This window comes from Elaeis guineensis, chromosome 1 (assembly GCF_000442705.2).
Source record: "Elaeis guineensis isolate ETL-2024a chromosome 1, EG11, whole genome shotgun sequence".
NCBI lineage: Eukaryota > Viridiplantae > Streptophyta > Magnoliopsida > Arecales > Arecaceae > Elaeis > Elaeis guineensis.
In genome coordinates, this window is record NC_025993.2 from 135,550,718 (window position 1) to 135,572,202 (window position 21,485).

The 21,485-nt window shown below is 40.6% G+C and overlaps 1 protein-coding gene across 1 annotated transcript; it reads left to right on the forward strand.

Annotated features, from left to right (window-relative positions):
• The first annotated feature begins 14,918 nt into the window (after positions 1-14,918).
• Positions 14,919-19,293, forward strand: LOC105060386 (cytochrome b-c1 complex subunit Rieske-4, mitochondrial). The gene is made up of 2 exons (XM_010944059.2): positions 14,919-15,208; positions 18,426-19,293. The coding sequence occupies exons 1-2, from the start codon at positions 15,022-15,024 to the stop codon at positions 19,067-19,069; spliced, it is 831 nt and encodes a 276-aa protein (XP_010942361.2). The 5' UTR covers positions 14,919-15,021; the 3' UTR covers positions 19,070-19,293.
• The last annotated feature ends 2,192 nt before the right edge of the window (positions 19,294-21,485 follow it).

A 21,485-nucleotide genomic window follows, 5' to 3' on the forward strand; every position in this document is an offset into this window, starting at 1 on the left:
CTGTTATGATAACCACATGACTGTTATTGCCCAACCTTTATGGTTCCACTACAAGTTAGGATGTGGGGTAGATAATGTTGTGCAGAATCCGATATCACACAGTGCAGCAGGAAGAAAGAAGAAACAAAACAAAAAACACAATACAAATACGTGGATCATCCTCAAGTCTATTTCCACAGGGTGTGCAAGCTTCACTATGAGAGAATAAAATAAAATCAATATAAGAGGAACTTACCACTCAACTTTTGTACAAGAGTCTCTCAACAAGAAGTCCTAAAACCCTCACATAAACTCTTTGAAACCTCTCTTGAAGCTTTTCTACACCTCTAGGATGTCACCAGCTATCCGATGCTATAAACAGCTCGTCAATTAGAGCTATATAAACTCCAAAATCTCAAAAACACTGTTACAGTAGGAATATAGAGTCCCAATCAATCCTAAAACAATCTGTGGCTATCCGATCATGACCGGCTCACATCAGAGCCGTTTGATCACGCACTACAGCCTTTGATCACACCTGATCATGCCCGGAGTCATCCTCAGCTGTCCGATCAAGAACACTCACTCCAAAGCCATCGAATTGTGCAAAAAATGCCTGTGGATCGCGCGTCGACCACGTGATCGGTCCACGCAGCCTCCATGGACCGCCCAGCATCCTGCAGTCTATGGTGGACCGCACAGCCAGGCCCAATAGCACCACCGCCAGCCTCCATCACCTCGTGCATCCTGCCACCTCCTTCGAGCTTCTTTCACACGTATTTTCACCGTTTGGACTCCGTTTGGAGTGTTCTTGAGCTCGTTGGACTCCATTCGTCATCCTAGACCTCACCGTGAGCTCAGTATGGATCGAATCTCGAGATATTAAATCTCAATAATCTTCACCTCGACTCGATATTCAACTTCTACTTATCTTTAAGAGCCTGTGATCCATCTCACCTCCATGCCTTGGGGCATACCTGCTGTCTCATGGATGGGCAAAAATATGAGAGTCGAGTCAGACCGTTCGATCTCATCTCGATCATGGACTGTATCCACTCTAACCAAAGACCTGCTCCGAATATCATTCTGTGACAATAGGAATCTCACCCTGTGACGTCGCCTCTCGTCCTCCTGAGTCTCCCATCTAGTGCTCGATCCACCTCCACCTGGAGCTCCACTTTACTCTGGGCTCTTTCTGGCTCTTGAAGCTCCACCTCGCACTGGGCTCTTCATCAGGTAGTAATATCCTCTCATCCTCTTCTTCTCTTCCAAAATAATTCTATCACTGCACAACACCTTCAGGATTCCTCCACCAGCTACCATCCTGTAGCCTCTCGAATCCAGTCTGCTCAGTGAGATAAGATTCTACTTGAAATCAGGTATATATCGGACCTCCCCAATCTCCTCATTGTACCATCATGTATCCTTCAGCTGACCATCCCAATGCCTCTGATCACATAGTTCGATCCATCAGGCAGATAAATAGTGCCCTCACTACTCTCCAGGGAGTCAAACTGCTCCTCTCTGCAACAATATAATAGGTGTATGCAGAATCTAAAATTTACTACTGGAAAGAAGTAGATATCTCGTTAGATATCTCTAGGACATCATACTCTGACTTGCTACTGACCGTCGCTACAGTAGTCTTTGTCCGATCCTTAAGTTGAAGGCAATTTCTAGCTAGATACCCCAACTAATCAGATCGATAATATTTGGTCTTGCTCAAATCTCTCATCCTAGACTTGAACCGCCCTCGTCGCGATCTCCTATCGCTCTGTCTGTCGCCTCCTGCTCATCTAGAAACCACCAAAGTTGAGCTGCTGTCTGAGCTCGAAGCTGGATTCTCCCTCCTGATAATTTCGTTTTGGAGAATCACCATGGTGACCTCATCCATCTTAATGTTGCTCTTCTCTACTAGAAAAGCAGTCATCAAGGACTCATATGAAGGGAGAAGCGATGCTAGCAAGACTAACATCCTGATCTTCTCCTCAACTTTTTCGCCAACGCTGAGAAGGTCGGTGAGGATCTTCTGAAAGTGGTTGAGATATTCTTGCACATTCTGTCCCTCAGTCATGCGCAGCTGGTAGAACTGCCTCCAGAGGAAAAGGATGTTGGTGAGAGACTTCACCATGTACAACTCCTCGAGCTTCGATCATAGCATCGTCAGAGAAGTCTCGCCAAACATATAGATCACTATCTCATCTGCTAGGTACAAGCAGATCGTACTCACCACCTGCATCTGGAGCAGCCTCCAATCCTGCATCTCCATGGTAGTCGGCTTTTCTTCGTATAAGAGAGCATCGATCAATCCTTGCTGGATGAGCACGTCTTTCACTCTCGCCTGCCATAAGAAGAAATTGCTCTTTCCATCAAACCCATTAGTCTCCATCTTGATTGTGCTTGTCTTCTTCATCTTCTACCTCGATCACCACCGCCGCAACCTATGCTCGATACTACCTCGCTCTAATATCAATTACTGTGCAGAATTCGGTACCACATGGTGCAGCAGGAAGAAAGAAGAAACAAAATAAGAAACACAATATAAATACGTGGATCGGCCTCAAGCCTACTTCCATAGGGCATGCAAGCTTTACTATAAGAGAATAAAACAAAACCAATACAAGAGAAACTTACCACTCAACTCTTGTACAAGAGTCTCTCAATAAGAAGCCCCAAAACCCTCACAAAAGCTATGTGAAATCTCTCTTGAAGATTTTTTGCACCTCCAAGATATCACCAGCTATCCGAGGCAATAAACGGCTTGTCAATCAGAGCTATATAGGCTTCAGAATCTTAAAAATACTATTACAGTAGGAATACAAAGTCCCAATCAACTCTAGAACAATCCATGGCCGTCCGATCGTGATCGGCTCACACCAGAGCCATCTGATCACGCACTACAGCCTCTGTCACGCTTGATCATGTCCGGAGTCATCCTCAGCTGTCCAATCGCGAACGGCTCGCTCAAAAGCCGTCAGATCATGCAAAAATGCTCATGGATCATGCGTGGACTACATGATCGATCCACGCAGCCTTCATGGACCGCCCAGCACCCTGCGGTCCATGGTGGACCGCACAGGGTGCTGGGCCGGTTCGTGCGCGTGTTCGTGCTAGGCCCACCCGCGCACTAGGCCGTGTGTGCCCGCTAGGTCCGATCGTGCCGTCGTCGGCCGTCGTTGGACCGCCATCGACTTCCATCATCTTGTGCATTGTATCATCTGCTTCAAATTTTTTTTACGTTTATTTTTATTATTTAAATTATTTTTAGATTTATTAGATTTCGTTCGTTATTTTAGACCTCGTTGTGAATTTAAATCTCAATAAATAATATTTTTATATTTTATTAAATAATGATCAAAAAATAATGTATTGTACCCATCGTCGTATCATGAGCTTGATTGGATGTCCGATGGATTTTTCAAATACGTCAAACCACTAAAATTCTGCATCCCATCGGGTTTAGCTATTATCTTTATTTAAAACTATGTCTCTTCAATCATAAGTTGTGCCATGTGTTCACATTAGATGAGCTGCTTTAAATAACTTATTCAATTGGGTCACATCCTGAGATATTGCAGTCAACCAGACTTCATTTTAGGTACATCTCGACATGATGTGCCAGCCTTTTGAAATAAGGTTCACCATCTTTCCTTTGCTTCTATAATCTCCATAAGACACATATCTTCGGAATTATCACCCTCCTTAGTCTGACTTTTGTAACTTTACCCTGACCTATTGTATCAAGATAAATCCAGATACCTACTTGCTTAATGTTGTAGCCCGGCAAAAGAAGAGCTTCAGTGTTCTAGAGTTCTTAAATTGTGAACCCACAGGTACTGGTCCCTGATTCCTCTAATTTTCTTATTTCAAGCTTGATCATCAAGTCATTTATTCCTAGAGCTCTTTCTCCCATCTTCTCCGTCATTTTAGGGAGAACTTCCTCTATGAAAGGCCAAGTCTCAAGAATTTTAACTGGAAAAAACCCAACATCATCAGTCTTGACTGATCAAGCACATTTTCTAGGATCACTAGTTCCACCGTATTTCTTGATAGCATTCATCCATCCAGGTGGAAAATGGTCTCCCACGTATCTAAGCTTTTTCCAAATCCCCTTCCATAGCCAATTAGTTTCTTATCATTGTTGTTCTCTACTTTTGGTGCCATTCAACAAACATCCTTCATTTGAATCATATGATGACCAGCCCCTGTCAGGTATCCTAGTTTCTTCCAAATCCCTTCTCACAGTCAATCTGTTTCTTATCCTTGCCATCTGTTTTTGGTGCCCTTTGACAACCCTTCATTTGAATCATGGGATGACCAATCCCATTCTTTTAGATGTAGGGTTATTTTTAATCTTAGGCCGATGAGTGAAATTACAAATACAAGTATACCAGTCGACATACTTGAAGATGTTTTTTGGCTTGGATTTGGGTAAAAAGGTTAGTTACATTTCTTACATCAAAATCTTCAGCTAGCAAGTTGGGCTAATGTCCAAATAAGAGTATGTAGTATTTTTTCTTGTTCAGATTTGTAAGTCTCTTCTTTATTGTTAATTAGTTAGGGTCATGAAGGCACACCTTCAGCTAGCCATTGCTTTGGCTAATGATCGGCCTATAGCTTTAGCTCCTTTCGTTATGGTCTATCCGTATTACAGTCTTAGCTAGGAGGTTAGTTTAAGGTCTTTGGAGTTGTGGAGATCCTTTATGGATCTTCCAACACTAGATCCATGCTTATTTTCCTGAAATTCAACCACCTATGACCAACATTCTAGAAACCCATCTAGTCAATCTCTGGATGTCTATTAGAAGGCCTTTACTAACATTCTCAGTCTACAAAGGATTCTATGGATGTTTGGCCCATCAAGGTAATTATCTTCACTGCCCTAAGACCTTTTGGGCTTGTCTTTTCTTAGGCCAATATGTCTCTCAAAGTAGTTAGAGCTGTTGGGCCTTTGTGGACGTATTTACTTGTCCCAGTGGATATCTATGTGTGCTCTGTTGTCATATGATTTAGCAATAACAAGTATTTAGTTGAGCACTATTCCTTAAACTCTTTCGCTTATAATTCAGCCTTACCAAAGCAGTCCCATGTCTACCTATCCATTCTTTAAATACCTCATTTTATGACATTACAATCCAAACTTGATCTCCTTGATTGATTTTCTTGATGAACAATCATGCTCGAAGTATGACTTCATCCTCTTCACTCCCAAACTTGCTATAGCCCAGGATTTTGTGAATTGGTAGGATACTTGTGTGATCAAAATTTGACTGATGAATGATGCTTTGTTTCACTGCCTATAGGGGAGTGGCTTGGCCATTCCTTAAGAACATTCTTCAAGGACTTTGTAAGATTGTTAGGATATACAAAATATTTTTGCCATGTTATATATGGTTGGCATTTGACCAATGTTAATGAGAGCAAAAGATAGTCAGCCAAGTGTAGGTTAAGGGATGAATTCAAGAAAAAATTTAAGCTTAGAGCTAATAGTATAAAAAGATAATCAGCCAAGTGTAGATTAAGGGATGAATTCAAGGAAAAATTGAAGCTTAGAGCTAATAGTATAAAAAGATGTTGGCTGGGGTAATGCTTCGACTATCTCATATCGACCTATAAGACCACTTACAAAACTTGGGATAGCTAACCTAGCAATTCCGAATGTATCCACTGTGGGAGGTTCAGTCATCTTGATTACACAATACTATTTGGACAAGAAGTAGCAACCCTATGAAAAAAGAGTTTCTATAGCTTTTGATTATAAGGATCCATGTTATTTTATTAATTGATCAACTTTTGCACTAACTCGCCACTTTCTTTTATGGTGGCTCTGCTAGAGGCATCCCCTTTTGACTAGTTCAATCAGAGACCAAGTCTCTTGCTCTAAAGAGAAAAAAGCTTGTGGTTGACAAACCCATGCCTACTACCTTTCCATTATTGTGGCTTAGGAGGCAAATGAGTGCATCACAGGTTCAACTGGAGATGCATCATCCAATTCCCTAATCATTTTAGACCTTAACTAGGATTATAAAGTAGAAGACTCACCTAAGAACAATGGAAGCTCAATTAGGCTAACAGCTCTAACACAGGCCGATCCATCATAGTAGCTTGCTTGGCCTTCGAAGCAACATGCCAAACCAATTCGTGAGCCAACTTGGTAAGCAAAACAACTAGTTCAAGCTAAGTCTCCTCGTGAGCTTCCCCAGCTTCAAGAACAACAACTACCCTCCATCATCAAAACTATTATCGAGCCTATGTTGACTCAAAAATATTCAAGCTTCTACCAGACCCTGTCCTAGCACCATCCTCCAAGGCATCTTTCTCATGTTCTTCAGCCATCAGTCATAAGATAAGTTAAAATTAGGAACTCTATTGCTTGATTAGCAAATTACATCCTGGTGTCTTAAATTCATAACTCTTATTCACAAGTTAGTGGTTGTCATAGTTATTCAATTTTTAATTGTTGGCTAGTATGGAAGATAGATTAATAGCTTGCTCTGTGTAGTTACCCTCGATTTGTTCTACATCCTTGTCTAAGATTTTGGTCGAGGTATAGAGAATCAGTTGGGCCTTATGTGTACTTTCGAGGCTCAGGGATCAAGATTAAAGCCAAAGTCCAAAGTCTATGAGGTGGTCATGGGATTTCTAGGGCTAATTTGGGCCCTAGGACGAAAGACTGTCAGCCTTTTGGGTCTTGAGATTCAGAGATTTTGGGCTTTAAGGGGCTAACTTATATTTGGACTATGATTGAGTCCAAGATTATGAGATTGGATCAAGTCATGGGCATACATGGGCTTGAGTGAGCACAATCTTATATTGAGTTAGCCAGGAGAGTTTTTGGGTTGGATCACATTGACCCTATATATAAAGATATATTGTATTCTGACTCGATGAAGCAAATAAATACTAAATTATTTTCTTCCTAACTTTCTCTCTCCTCTTTCCTCTCTCTCTGATCTTCTCCACGTTCTAGCAATAAGAAACCCTAGGGTTTCTTGGCCGTCAATTCTAAAAAGGAAAGAAAGGAGGTGCTAGGGTTTCCGATGCCCTCCTTTGTGCACGTCCCTCTTTTTTTTGTGCCCCTTCTTGGCCGCCTAAGAGGAGTTCTATGCCTCTATATTTTATTTTTTGGAGGCTTCATCAAGGGTGCTTTCAGATTCCAAAAAGTAGATTTCAGATCTGGTAAAGAAAGAGTTTAATTCGCTGAAGAAAATCCTGCCGACAGGATTTATAAAGCTACTGAAATTCTAAAGGCTGTTTTTGCATTACTTTGTTGCTGGTCTTCAAGGACCTCCACGACCTAATCCTTGCTGTTTTCTGACATCCACAACCTGAAAAAGTTGCTCCAACAATTGATATCAGAGCACAAGTTATGTGGAGAAAGAAGAAGACTCCAGAAGTTGAAAATCTTCAAAAGTTGAAATTTCAGCAAGGACCCTGCCAAGATATTTCTCAAATCCCTTAGAGTTTTATTGTGTTTTTGGTTTGGATCCAGTTATGAAAAGTAACATGAAGGTTGATTTTGAGAAGTTTGATGGAAAAAAAAAATTTTCATGTGGAAAGTTTGGGGAGAAGATCTCTTGGTTCAAGCAGATCTGGTTCAAATATTGGAGGAGAAGCCTAAAGAGATGGCAGATCGTTGGATGTCCCTGAAGATAAAGGCTTATTCTGTGATTAGAGGATGCTTGGCGGATGTGGCACTTTATTCGGTGTTAGAGGAGAGGACCCCAAAAAATTTATGGTCGAAGTTGCACACTATGTATATAAGAAAAAATATGTGCAACAAGCTGATGTTGAAGAAGAGACTGTACAGCTTTCGGATGTAGAAAGGCAAAGATATTTTGGGTCACATTCAAAAATTTGACCAGATGTGCAATGAATTGCTGAACATCGAGGTGAAGATAAAGGAGGAAGATAAGTCGTTGCTACTGCTATGCTTGCTGCCTCCTTCTTATGATCCATTGGTGACGATGCTGCTCTACGACAAAGAGACCCTCGAGTATGAAGATATGGTCTCGATGCTGCGGTCCAATGAACAGTGAGAGAAGTTGACCAAGGAAGGTGCTCTCCTAGGAAGGCTTGGCTGTGGGAGAGAGATCAGGAAGAAGAAGGAAAAGAGGCAAGTCAAGGGGATAGTCAAAGTCTTAGAAGAGCAGGAACAAGAAGAAAACCAGATGCTACAAGTGCAACAAGATCAGGCACTTCAAACGAGATTATCCGCAGTAGAAGAATAAGAAGGGAGATAAGGGAGGATTTGATGCACTGAGTACAATGGCTGATAGTGAGGTGGAGGATGACCTTTTGATGGTATCAGATGATCACAGACAAAATACAAATGTATGGATCCTGAATTCAGTCTGTTTGGATCACTACATCCCAAATCGATCTTGGTTCGCTACATACACTAGGACAAATGAAGAGAGCGTGACACTTGAAGATGATCATCCATGTAGAGTTGCTAGTATTGGGAGAGTTCTGATGAAGATGTTTGATGGGATGGTATGGACTTTTACTAATGTGAAGTACGTCCCTAATCTGAAGAAGAATTTCATATCACTAGGTTACTTGGAGTGGAGCGGCTACAGCTTCAGCAGTCGTGCCAGGAGTGGAGTGTTGAACATCTCAAATGGAGTCATGATAGTGATGAGAGGCAGAAAGATGGAGAACAATCTCTACAAGATGGAAGGATCTATGGTGATTGGAGAATCTGATACAACGCAGCAGCATAGGACCAATAGGGGGCTCACCGGTTGTAGCACTACCGCCTAGGCCACATGAGAGATCGTGGGATGAAGGAGCTAAGCAAGCATGGTCTGATTCCAGATCTGGATAGAGGGATCTCAGACGTATGTGAGCCATGCCAGATGAAAAAGCAGAAGAGAGTGTAATGTGCCAGCAGTTCAGCCTGCAATATAGCCCCACTGAAACTAGTTCACACTGATGTGTGGGGACCGGCTCCGATTTTAGTCAGAAACGAGGTGAGATACTTCTTGACCTTCATAGATGATTTCTCAAGAAAGATATGGATCTACTTCATGAAGAAAAAATCAGAAATCTTCACCAAATTCAAGATGTGGAAAGCTAAGGTGGAGAAGGAGACAGGTCAAAGCTTGAAGTGTCTGCAGTTCGACAATGATGGAAAGTACACCAGCAAGGAGTTTTAATTTTTTTGTGAAGAGTGTGGCATCAAAAGGTGCTTCTCGATGAAAGGGACTCCTCAGTAAAATAGGATGGCCGAGAGGATGAACAGAACTCTTATAGAAAAAGCACAGTGCATGAGGCTGCAAGTAGGGCTTCCTAAGGCGTTCTGGATTGATATAGTAGATGCAGCCTGTTATTTGATGAATCAGTCACCTCACACCAAGTTAGATGATGCTATTCTAGAAGAGAAATGGTCTGAAAGAAAGATTGGGCTGAGCCATCTAAGGGTGTTTGAGTGCACAGTATTTGTGCACATCGGTGCTGGTGAGCGGAGCAAATTGGACGTCACATCATAGAAGATAATGTTCTTGAGATATTCACGAGGAGTTAAGAGATACCAACTATGGATCCCTTAAAAAAAAAAGTTGTCATCAGTAGAGATGTCATTTTTGATGAAAATTTAGTTCTCCAAAGATGAGATAGCATGGAGGAGCAGCAGGAGGTCCAGCAAGGCAGCATTGGACAATTAACATTCTATTCTATTTTGCCACTTGCAGGTGCATCGGGAGGACTTGGTATTCAGATGGAGCACTCTCCAAAGGTGTCTCCACAGGTGGAGAGAGCTTGGATGAATAAAATAAGTCAGGAGGTCCAGCAGGAGCAAACTGGACTTAGGATGGATATCGGGGTTGCATTGCACAAGCCCAAAAAGAACGTCAGGCAACCGAAATGATATGACTTTGAGGAGATAGTGTCATATGCCCTGGTGATAGCGAATGAAAATCTTTACACCTATGAAGAGGCTATAGAGAGCCAGGACAGAGAGAGATGGGTCCAAGCAATGTCCAAGGAGATGTAGTCTCTCCACAAGAATGAGACATGGCGGTTGATGCAGTTGCCAGAAGGAAAGAAATTCATTGGTTGCAAATGGGTTTACCAATGCAAGGAGGAGCCTTCGAAGCAGGGAGGTATCAGGTACAAGGCGAGACTAGTGGCCAAAGGATACTCTCAGAAGAAAAACATCAATTTCAACGAGATTTTCTCTTCCGTCGTCAGGCATACTTCCATCAGGGTACTGCTGAGCATCGTAGCAGCTCAGGACTTGGAGCTAGAGCAGATGAATATCAAGATGGCATTCCTTCATGGGCATCTAGAGGAGAGCATCTACATGGAGTAGCCACCTGGGTTTCAAGAGTCAGGAGCAAAAGAGAAAGTCTGTTTATTACAGAAACCATTGTACGAGCTGAAACAGTTGCCGAGACAATGGTACAAGTGGTTTGATTTTTATGTAAGGAGCATTGGACTTTCTAGGTGCGAGTATAACTCTTGTGTTTATGTTAAATCTTTGGAGGATGGGTCTAGGATGTTTCTACTCTTGTATGTGGATGACATGCTTATAGCATACAAGAGTAGGAAGGTTGTGCAGGAACTGAAGGCAGCCTTGTCTTGAAAGTTTGAGATGAAGGATTTGGAGCCTGCGAGAAAAATCTTAAGCATGAAAATCTTCATTGGTCGAGCCAAAAAGGTACTACATTTATCTCAAAGAGATTACATCAGGAAGGTCTTGGAGAGGTTCGGGATGAAGGATGCAAAACCAGCGAAGCTGCCACTCGTCGGGCATTTTAGACTCTCGAAGATGATGTCACCATAGACTGAGGTGGAGGCTCAGGAGATGGAGAGAGTTCCATATGCCTCTGACGTGGGGAGCCTTATATATGCCATGGTGTATTGTAGGTCGGATATTGTCCATGCAATGAGTCAGATCAACAGGTTCATGGTGCAGCCTGGTAGAGAACACTGACGAACACTGAAGGAGATCTTCAGATACTTGACGGATACTGTTGGAGTCGGCATCTGCTATGGATAACAAGGAGGTGCTGAGAGACTCTCTAATATGTCCAAGGAGACTCGGGGGCTGATAGGAGGGTTCGTAGATGTGGATTTTGGTAGAGACGTGGACACCTGATGGTCGACAATAGATTTTATATTTAGCCTGTTTGGAGGTTCCATTTCATGGAGATCGTATTTTTAGCCCATCACGGCCTTATCCACCACTGAGGTGGAGTACATTGACATTACGGAGGTAGTGAAGGAGGTCCTATGGCTGAAGGGCTTGGCATTGGAGATGAGCCTCACACGGGAGGTCGTCAGGATGTATTGCGACAGTTAGAGTGCACTGTTACTTGCACAGAACTCTGTCTACCATGCGAGGATGAAGCACACCGATATCAGGTATCATCAGATTAGAGAACTTGTGGAAAAAGGTGAGGTGGAGCTGGTGAAGGTCTACACCAAAGAGAATCCAGCGGATGTACTGATGAAGGTACTTTCATGGGACAGCTTTCGAAAATGTGTGACACTGATGTACTTGATGGACAGGACGGAGTTGGTTAAGGCCTTGAGGCACTAAGATGGAGATTGTTGGACCTTATGTGGTGCTCCCAAGACTCAGGAGACCAAGACTAAGGCCAAGGTCCAAAGTTCATGAGGTAGTCACAAGGTTTCTAGGACTAATTTGGGCCCTAGGACGAATGACTGTCAGTCCTTCGGATCTTGAGGTTCAAAGATTTTGGATCTTGAGGGGCTAACTTATATTTGGGCTAAGATTGAGTCTAATATTATGAGATTGAATCAAGTCATGGGTGTACATAGGCTTGGGTGAGCACTATCTTATATTGAGTTAGTCAGGAATATTTTTGGATTAGGTCACATTGACTCTGTATATAAAGATACATTGTATTCTGACTTGATGAAACGAATGAATACTAAATCATTTTCTTCCTAACCTTTTCTCTCTTCTTTTCTCTCTCTAGTCTTCTCCACGTTCTAGTAGCAAGAAATCCTAAGATTTCTTGACCGCCAATCCCAAAAAAAAAAAAGAAAGGAGGCGCTAGGGTTTCTAGCGCCCTCCTTTGTGCATGCCCCTCTTTTGTGTGCCTCCTCTTGGCCGCCCAAGAGGAGTTCCACACCTTCATATTTTATTTTTTAGAGGCTTCATCAAGGGTGCTTTCAGATCCTAAAAAGTAGATTTCAGATCTGGTAGAGGAGTTCAAATCATAGAAGAAAATACTACCGACAGAATTTATAAGACTGCTGAAATCCTGAAAGCTGTTTTTGCATTGCTTTATTGCTGGTCTTCAAAGACCTCCATGATCTGATTCTTGCTGTTTTCTGATGTCCGCAACCTAGAGAAGTTGCTCCAATATAGAGAATCAAGAAATTGCTGTAGGGCAATAGTAAGATCAATATTGATGATCTTGTTACTCCCTTAAAGATGGCTGAGTTATTGACGGTAATCAAAGTTTTGCTTCAATCTGCTGATTAAAATGCTAATCTCAAACTGGCTAATCTTTTGTTGATTCACCACTCCCTGGTGACCTTGACCTAAGAACAACCTAATAAATTAACATCTTAGGAGCACTTAATCACTCTCCTCAAGTTGTAGTGGTTGATGCTTGTCATGGATTGAAGGCTTCAAAAGAAAATCATACTGAACAGTAACAGCAAAGAGAAATTTGAAACTTTGGTTGAAACTCATAGATAACTAGATGAATGCAGATCCAAGCTTCCAGAACTCCTCACCAAAGTGGATGAGTTTAACCAAATGATAGCACAACTTTAGGATGAGTGGGACAATGCAAAGAGTATTATTAGAGATTTATATACCTGTAAACCTTTGCACTTTTACATTGGACTCTTAGAATCGATATTAGATTGAATCTCTATCATTGTATCAACACTCTGACTGAAAGCATCTTGAAGTTTAATTCAGCTAGCCTCTTTCATTTTTTGTAATGTCTAAGTAGTATTTATTCTAATGTTTAGCTTGATCACTGATTTCTCTGCTCAAATCTTTTATGAAAAATTTTTGAAGGTAACTATTCAAGCTTCACATAATCGGGATGAGGATGTTTAATAGGTTGAATAACTAAACTTGAAAACAGTTGATACAACTAATTCTAATAGATTGGCATGAGCTTGCCTACACAACCTATAGGTTTAGCCAACATAGTTGGGTAGGTGGTGATGGTACTTGTTGTGATTGGTGCCCCTTAGCCCTTGGAATTGGTAGAGTGAACACAATCAGATAATTGGGCTATTTCCTCTCAGCCCTTACCATGGGAGTATATCTTGAAACACCCAAATTGATACACCTTCTTGCACTTAATCATAGATCTAGGTGGCCAAAATTTATCTTAGGTTACAAAATTGATATTCATTGAAGAGCCAGTGAACAAATAATTGGCTTGAGTCAAAGATCCCCCATGCGCTTGTGAGACTTCAACTTCATCATCTAGATCCTTAGAACTTGAGGATTCTTTAGTGCAAATCTCATCTTTTCAATTTTCATTCTACATGAGCTTCTTGAGGTTAGGTTTCTAAAATGTCTTGATACTTACAAATTATAAGAAATAGGCTGATTTATTCATGACATAAAGGTTCTTATTGACCATATTCGCTATAAGGTAGATTGATATACACTATGATGCTTGGTACTAGTTGAAGAGCACAAAGACAAGCTTCTTGATCTATTTTGCTATCAAAGTTAAGAAAATCTCTTGCTGTTCAATAAATGACCATATGACATAGCCATCTAGCTCATCATTGCCTCCAAAAGATCTCACTGGCTTTCTTCCTTATGGAATGTAAACTATAAGAGAATGCCATTTCATGATCTAGCTATAGGCTCATCTAATCTTGCTCGAGGAATTTGACTTTTGGGGCTAACATATCTTAGAAGACTAGAGTCTATTTGTTTGCCAAGAAGTACTCCAAGTTAAGCCCAAGGACTTTGTTTAGGCGGCCCAACCTAGAGTAATTATTCTATATGATCTTGATAGCTGAGCAACACTTCTTTTCCGCAATTACTATCCATGTTCCACCAAGCATGCTAAAGACTTGCTTCCCATTCTTGTGTTGAGATTGATAGGAATAGGTTGATGGCTGAGATTATATAGATATATGGGTATGCCACTAGTATCTGAATTAGAAAGAGATAGATGGTAGTGGATCCTACTATTTTGGCTTTGATAGACTTTTGCTATTAAGTTGCATTTTTTTGATTTAGATGTGATGTAAACAGCTATTTTAATCATCACTCAACACTTATTTTTTTCTTCTCTTTTTAAGGTTGATTCACTATCGACTATAAAAACTTTTGAGTACTGATCATGTGAGGTCCAAGAGTTAATTGGTTATCGATTCATTATCCTGAGTAATCCATCTTGCTCAGGGGATAAATCCTAATCCATTAGATTGGCAAGATGTTGATCGAAAATGGATCCAACTATAGAAAAGCTCCACAAGAACCATTGATGTCAGATGGCTTCATATGGATTGGCAGGTCTAGGGTAGAAGTTGTGTGCTCTACTTTTCTGTTCCAAAATAATATTTGGGCATTCTACCTAGTTTGGGCATTGAAACAACTCCAAAAAGGATGGTGCGCTTAAAAATAATTCATGTTCATGCTCTAAAGGAACTCGTGGAAATTTCACCGAGTGGAGTTCGAAGAAGAAAATTTGAAAATAATTTACACACCAAAATGAGCTTATAGATAATTTATTTTATTTAGTGGCTGGACTTGTTCACGGACCAGGGCCGCACACCCGGCCCGCTCAAGCGCGAATACTTTTGGGCAGCCTTGAGCGGCCAGGCTCACCGGGCCGGCCCGGGCCTGACTTCCGCTTCTCTCCCTCTTCAAATCATCCTGATTGAATGATATTAACCGTCCGATTCCATTTCCTTTTCCAACGGCCCAGATAAGGGAACCCTGCGCTTTCTCCGCTCGTATTTAGTCAGGTCCTCCCCTCTCTCTCTCTCTTTCGTCTTCGAGGACGATCCGAAGAAACCCTAGAAATCCCTCGGAGCTCCGATCGGAGGAGAAAGAGAAGGAGAACCACCGTGATGCTGAGAGTCGTCGGAAGAAGATTCGCCGCCGCCTCGTGGAGGCCGAGCGCCGCCGCCTCCTCGTCCCTGCTCCCCCGGAATCCGATCTGCGGCTACCCCCTCTCTGCCCGGGACGATTCCCGATTCCCCGCCGCCTACCCCACCCGCCTCGTCTTCGAATCGGCCATTCTAGGTGATACCAGAGGTCAGCATTCCCATTCCCAGCAGATCGTCTTCCCTTTGCATCCAAGCTTCTAGGCTTTCTCTGTCTCTTTTAGTTCATGTATCCCGCTTCGCCCGAAAAAAAAAGCCCATTTTTCGTGTATTTGTGGTGAATTCTTCTTCAAGAGCATTGGATTTATATAAAGATATGGATATATTACATTTTGCTGTATCATTCTGGTTTTTGGAATTGATTTTGTCTGATTCTTTATGATGTTTGCTGTTTATATGATCATATGCGCATAGATATCACTTTTGTGTCTTAGAAATGATCGTACTTCGATAGTTTATGGTGTTGTCCTTCTTCTTCGAATGCCTTATATTGATAGTTCCTGTCATTTATTGTTAGCCTCTGAATCTGTTCTCGTCAAAATTTTCGGCGAACTGGCTCTGTTGATATCTCATAACGTCGACTTGTTGAGCCTATTAATCTAATTCATAATGTTGGAACTTTTATTTCGGGTCAGGTTAGGTACTTGTGACCCTTTGGAATATTCAGGCTGCACCTTGGTTTCAGTTAGCATGACTTGATGCTGGCCTGTCACAAGCCCATCGAGAGAGATCTAGAATGTTCTGACAATTTCAATTGTAGCAAGTTTTATACAGAATATATGGATATTTATTTGTGAAATGGGTCTTAGTCATGAAACTGTAAAAGATGGATACATTATTGTTAAGATAAATAATTTAGTGCACTTGGGGACTTTGTTCTTAATTGTGGTTATTTTCCTTAATCTGAGGTTTTTTGAAGTAAAGTTGAGTATTTTTTTAGGGAATAGGTGCATTGATGTTATAAAAAATGGTATGTAAACTGAAAGGGAGTGATTGTTGTGAACTCAGAATACATTACCCAAAATATAAATTATAGTTTTGTGGTCTCATGAAATCTTCATGTACACCCAAAAACCTAATTGTATAGAGCCATATCTTGTATTGAAAGAAGTATGGAATGATACAAAACCATGGTTTCTTGTGTTACTTTGAAGTCATCCTTTTCCATTGTGAAATACTTTAGTATTGATGTCTATATTTTTAGACATCTGATCTTCTACCATATGAGTTCAGAGAGAGAAAAAAAGCTAACTATGGGGAGTGAGGTGAAAGGATGTATCACACAAGCAAGCATTAACAACTTTGATCACCAAAAAGAAGTTGATACAAGATGTCATTGATAAGGTTTGGTTTGTAGATTCTATCCTGATGTTTTTCCCTATTTTCTTTTTGGTGTTTTCTTTCAATTGACGTAGAACTCAGTTGTGATAGTCAAAAAGAACCATTCATCAGCTCAAGAATTTTAGGATGAAATAATAGATGTCTTTCTATGGTGATATAAAATTCATATCATAGTGGTGCTGTAGCTAAAGCAAGCACAAGTTTAAGAGCATGTCTTGTTATCTGATCTAGTTGGCATTGGAAAAATAGAAGAATACTTTCTAGGTTTTGTCCATAACATGTAATATTATGAATGGGAGGTGTTTTTTTCTTCTAAAGGTTGTCTTTGTAACATATCCTCTATTTTATAAAATTCTTTTTCTAAAAATTATTTTCTTTACATTTTCTAGCTGTTCTTTGAATGAGATTTGTTTTTGTTTGATTGTTGTAAATGGTTTTATGATTATTTAATTATGCTGGCAAAGTTACAACTCTTTCTTAAATCTGCCCCTGTATAACTTTTGCTTCCTTATTATTTTCTTCCTTGTTGTCTGAATGATTGTGACATGAGTGCCATAAAGTGCTTTTATCATCCCTTCAGTGGGTCAATTTGCTATAGGAGTGCTAGCATGTTGGTTAGCCCCCGGCCGACTTAGCCCTCAACCATCCTCTGTTTTGAATTCTTGTTTTGTTATATCATCTTTAGTATTGTTTAAAGTCTTATTTGTGTTAGTTTGAGGTTTACCAAAGTTTGCTCGACTACTTCCTGACTTCATAGAAAGTGATTTCCCTAGATATGCAAGACAACTAGGTTGGGTTTAGAGCCTAGGATCAGGGCCAACTTGTTGCACTTATAGGTTAAAGCTACACCTTGGTCACTTTCAAACACCCTTCAGCTAAATATCCTCGGCTGATCAATGGAATCCACCTATTATGAACCTCATCCATTTCTTCTATTTCAACTAGGAAGCATGATTTTTTTTCCCCTACAGTAAATCATTGAGCATTTCTTATGATACCGAGAAGTCAGTGTAGTTAGCACTTGGTGGCTAAATATGGTAGTATTTAGCATCTCTTCTATTAATTAAAGCATTTCCTGATCATGTAAGATGCCTCTTAGTGTGGATGTTTTGGGGTCAAACTTCCAAGGTAGAGCCTCTCGTGACAGGTTTGGCAACTTGCCATTGATGTCATTTCACAGAATATTGAAGACCCTTCCAGGTGGCCTGGGAAATGCAATAACCTGGGAACTTGAAGTGGGAGGTTGTGGCTCAGTAACATGTGATATTTTAAAGTATACCTTCAACAAACCTTCCTGAGCATCCTATTATATGCTACTAAAAAGTTTGACTTAGGGCTGTTTAGGCTCTAAGGATTAGATTTTATGTGCTGAGTTGAAAATCTACTATTCCTGATTTTCTTTACTTTAACCTTGGTGCTTGCCAGAGAGAGCAGATGTCTATCTTCTTCTTATTAAGGAATTTATCATGTACACTGAGTATTTTGGTTACCAATGCAACCTGGTCAAATTGATGCAATAAAGGCTGATTGTGTGAGTGATATTGTTGATATAGGAAATGCCCTAATTTCAATTGGAAAGCCTTTTTGCTTCATCATCTGAAGCAGATCAACCTCTTGTTATTCATTATTTTATGATTGTTGGATTGGATTGAGTACTGAAATTGAATCATACATACAAACATGCTTGATAAGATCATTTTTGCAATACTTAAATTTTTCTTTCAGTACTTTGGTGATAATCTTTTGCTGGTGTCTACCTTATTGTAGTCAATGTCATCAATATATGCTTATCTTTAGTTCTATTACTTTTATGCTCCTCAATCTTGTGTAAACTGTGGTATCTCACCTTTTGTGTTGTGGGTCCAAACTCATGAATGGCGAGATCCACTACGCATATCTTGCAATACAATGGAAGATGCTGTGAAATACATCAATGTTAGAATCTTACAGATCATGTCCTGTCCATAGTTAATGAAGATAAAATATAATTAGTAACTTGATTCATCCTCAATCTTATGACTATTCAGGGTTCTCTACTGAATCTCTCATCCCAAGACATCAGGATGTGGGGTTCGCTGACCTTCCTGCAACAGTGGCAGCTGTGAAGAACCCGACCTCTAAGATTGTCTACGATGAACACAATCATGAGCGCTTCCCCCCAGGGGATCCTAGCAAGCGAGCATTTGCCTACTTTGTTTTGTCTGGTGGTAGATTCATCTATGCATCTTTGCTTCGCCTCCTTATTCTCAAGTTTGTGTTGAGCATGTCTGCTAGCAAAGATGTACTTGCCTTGGCCTCTCTGGAGGTAGATCTCTCTAGCATCGAGCCAGGATCCACAGTGACTGTGAAGTGGCGTGGGAAGCCAGTATTCATAAGGCGCCGAACAGAGAGTGACATCAAGCTGGCAAACAGTGTGGATGTGGCATCTCTTCGTGATCCCCAGGAGGATTCAGCTAGGGTCAAAAACCCAGAGTGGCTCGTGGTTGTTGGTGTCTGCACTCATCTGGGCTGCATTCCTCTACCCAATGCTGGAGACTTTGGGGGCTGGTTTTGCCCTTGCCATGGCTCTCATTATGATGTATCTGGCAGAATCCGCAAGGGCCCTGCTCCATTCAACTTGGAGGTACCCACATACACCTTCTTGGATGAGAACAAGTTATTGGTTGGTTGAGCTCGCACTGTCAAGAGTGTGGATTCAAGGTTCTAAATATTTCATTTCACAGACTAATATTTTTGCCGGTCACTTTGTTTTTAGATATTGATGTTCACCTGCCAGTGTGATTCTGGCTCTGACCTATGAATAATTCAATTCCCTTGGTTGGACAATGTTTTGAGACACGGTTTACTGCTACTACATTTCTTTTACGAATCTTATGTACCATCTGATTATTGCTATCTGTTTCTTCCCCCTTCTCTTTGTAATCAGTTTAGTTTCTTGTACCAATTACAAATTCATGGTCTTTGTTTTGTGATACCAGCAATTCATGTCCTCTGGAGGTCACAGACTTTTGAGTATATTTAGTGTTGCAAAATTTTAATAGTTGGATCAACATATTGTCTGTAGCATCTGTTCTCTTCATATCATTATTTTGTGGTTCAACATAAAAACCATGACCAGAATGGTGATACGCAGAAGCTGCCTTGTGATAGATGGGAGAATTCTATCAGCTTCCGAATGAGTTCTATGACTGGTATGCTGAATGTCCTCTTCATTATATCGGACACTGTTGAATTTTCCGAAGTTCCTGATCTAGTTAGCTTGGGTTCCTTGAGCAATGAGGAAATGATTTTGGCATTTTAGATGATAACAGTTTGGTGTGGGCTTTTGGACTTGATTATGGCATCAAAATTGTTAGAGGAGTCTTGGTTGTCTGATTCTGAGCTGTCGCGCTCGTGCCGGTCTAGCACACATCCATGTCTCTTTAATCTGATTTAGTTACTTGAGATATGAGAGCTTGTATCACCTAGCTCGCCCATGTCTAAAACTAGCACCTGGGTAGGTATAGATGATGGTAGGAGAGAAGATACAAAAAGGTTGTGAAAGGTGAACATGCGGTTTAAATTTTAAAAAAGGGTGTTATCACACACAGAAGAAAGGCTTTGTCCCAACATTCAGAATGAATGCTCTAATCAAGATTCCAGTAGAACATTGAAGGGGTCTATCACCCTTTATCAAGGCAATTGATATTGTAAACAGCCATTCACATCAATACATCAATAGAATAGAAATACGTTTAAAGGGGAGAATAGAAATACATTAAAGGGGAACTCCCCAGGAGGTGACCGAGTGTTGATCAAAAAAGGTGCCACATTTTCTCTTTCTAGATTGGATCACACTGTTGTTGTGTTGCAGAAGAGGACCTCGTGATTCTTCCCTCCCACTTTCCCAGCTCTTCCAAAGGCTGGATGTGACATCGCTTTCAATGCCACGTGGACAATGCTGTGATGTGCCAATCTTGATTTGATCCTCTGGCTCAGATTGTAAAAGAAAAGATCGGGATTATGCAATATGTCTGGAACCAAACCAAAATAGGAGAAGGAAAAAAACTATAGTTACCTTGGCTACCACATGTGCTGCATCCATGGGAAAAAAATCTGTAAAGCGATGAAAATTGTGAATGGACCGAATGTTGTGCAAAGGAGAAATTCAAAGCTCGTAAGCAGTTGATCGCTTTGAGATCTAGGGAAAGATCTATATTGTCACCTAAGATAATCCAAAATAGATCATCCACATGTAGTTTACGTGTTTCACCCTTATTTCTTCGCATCGATAAGGAGATAGGTGCAGCACACGGCCTGCTCCTTAGCTTTTCTTCTTCCTTCTAGTAGCTTCTCCAATCTTTAGAATTTGTTGGTGTTTGCTCCTAGTAGGGCAGCCTTCCTCTTCCCACAATTGGGTGAGAAAGATTAGAGTGAAGGATTCTTGGGGGATTGCTATTTTGGACAGCTTTCTATTTTTCCGCATTGGTAGTCATAGAATGATTAAGGTAGGTCGAAGAAATGCAATCGGAAAGAAGAGAATTAAGGAATAAGATAAAAGAATAAGAAAAAAAAAGCACATGGGAATTTTTACTATTTTTCTCATTTTTTTCTCTCGCTATTAGAAGGACATGTTGCGGATATCATCTGTTCCTTCTTTTTTACAAATGCCAATGAATAAAGGAAGCAGGTCAAATAGGTCGACAATGGAAAAATGATTATGGTCGGGACATGTGGATATCGATACAGGTGACTTCCATAGTATTGAATTTTTTTTTTTTTTACAAAAATTTAAATAAAGTTGGAAGATCAATTAAAGAATATGTGGTGATAGAAGATCGGTCACTATTTGTTAGGGTTGAATCTTTTTTTTTTAGAAATATTTAATTGCTATTGTAATTTTTGACCTTGGTTTGTTTGATGGAAAAAATTGGTGAAAGAAAATCAGAATGGATTGGGAGTATAGAGCAGGGGAGAAAAGAGCATGGTATAGAAGGAGAAAAAAATAAAGATGATGCTGCTAGAGGAAAGCAAGAATATTTTTTGTTAAAAAAAAAAAGGATGTATAGAATTTTTTTTTTTACAAAATTTAAACAAAGTTGGAAGAT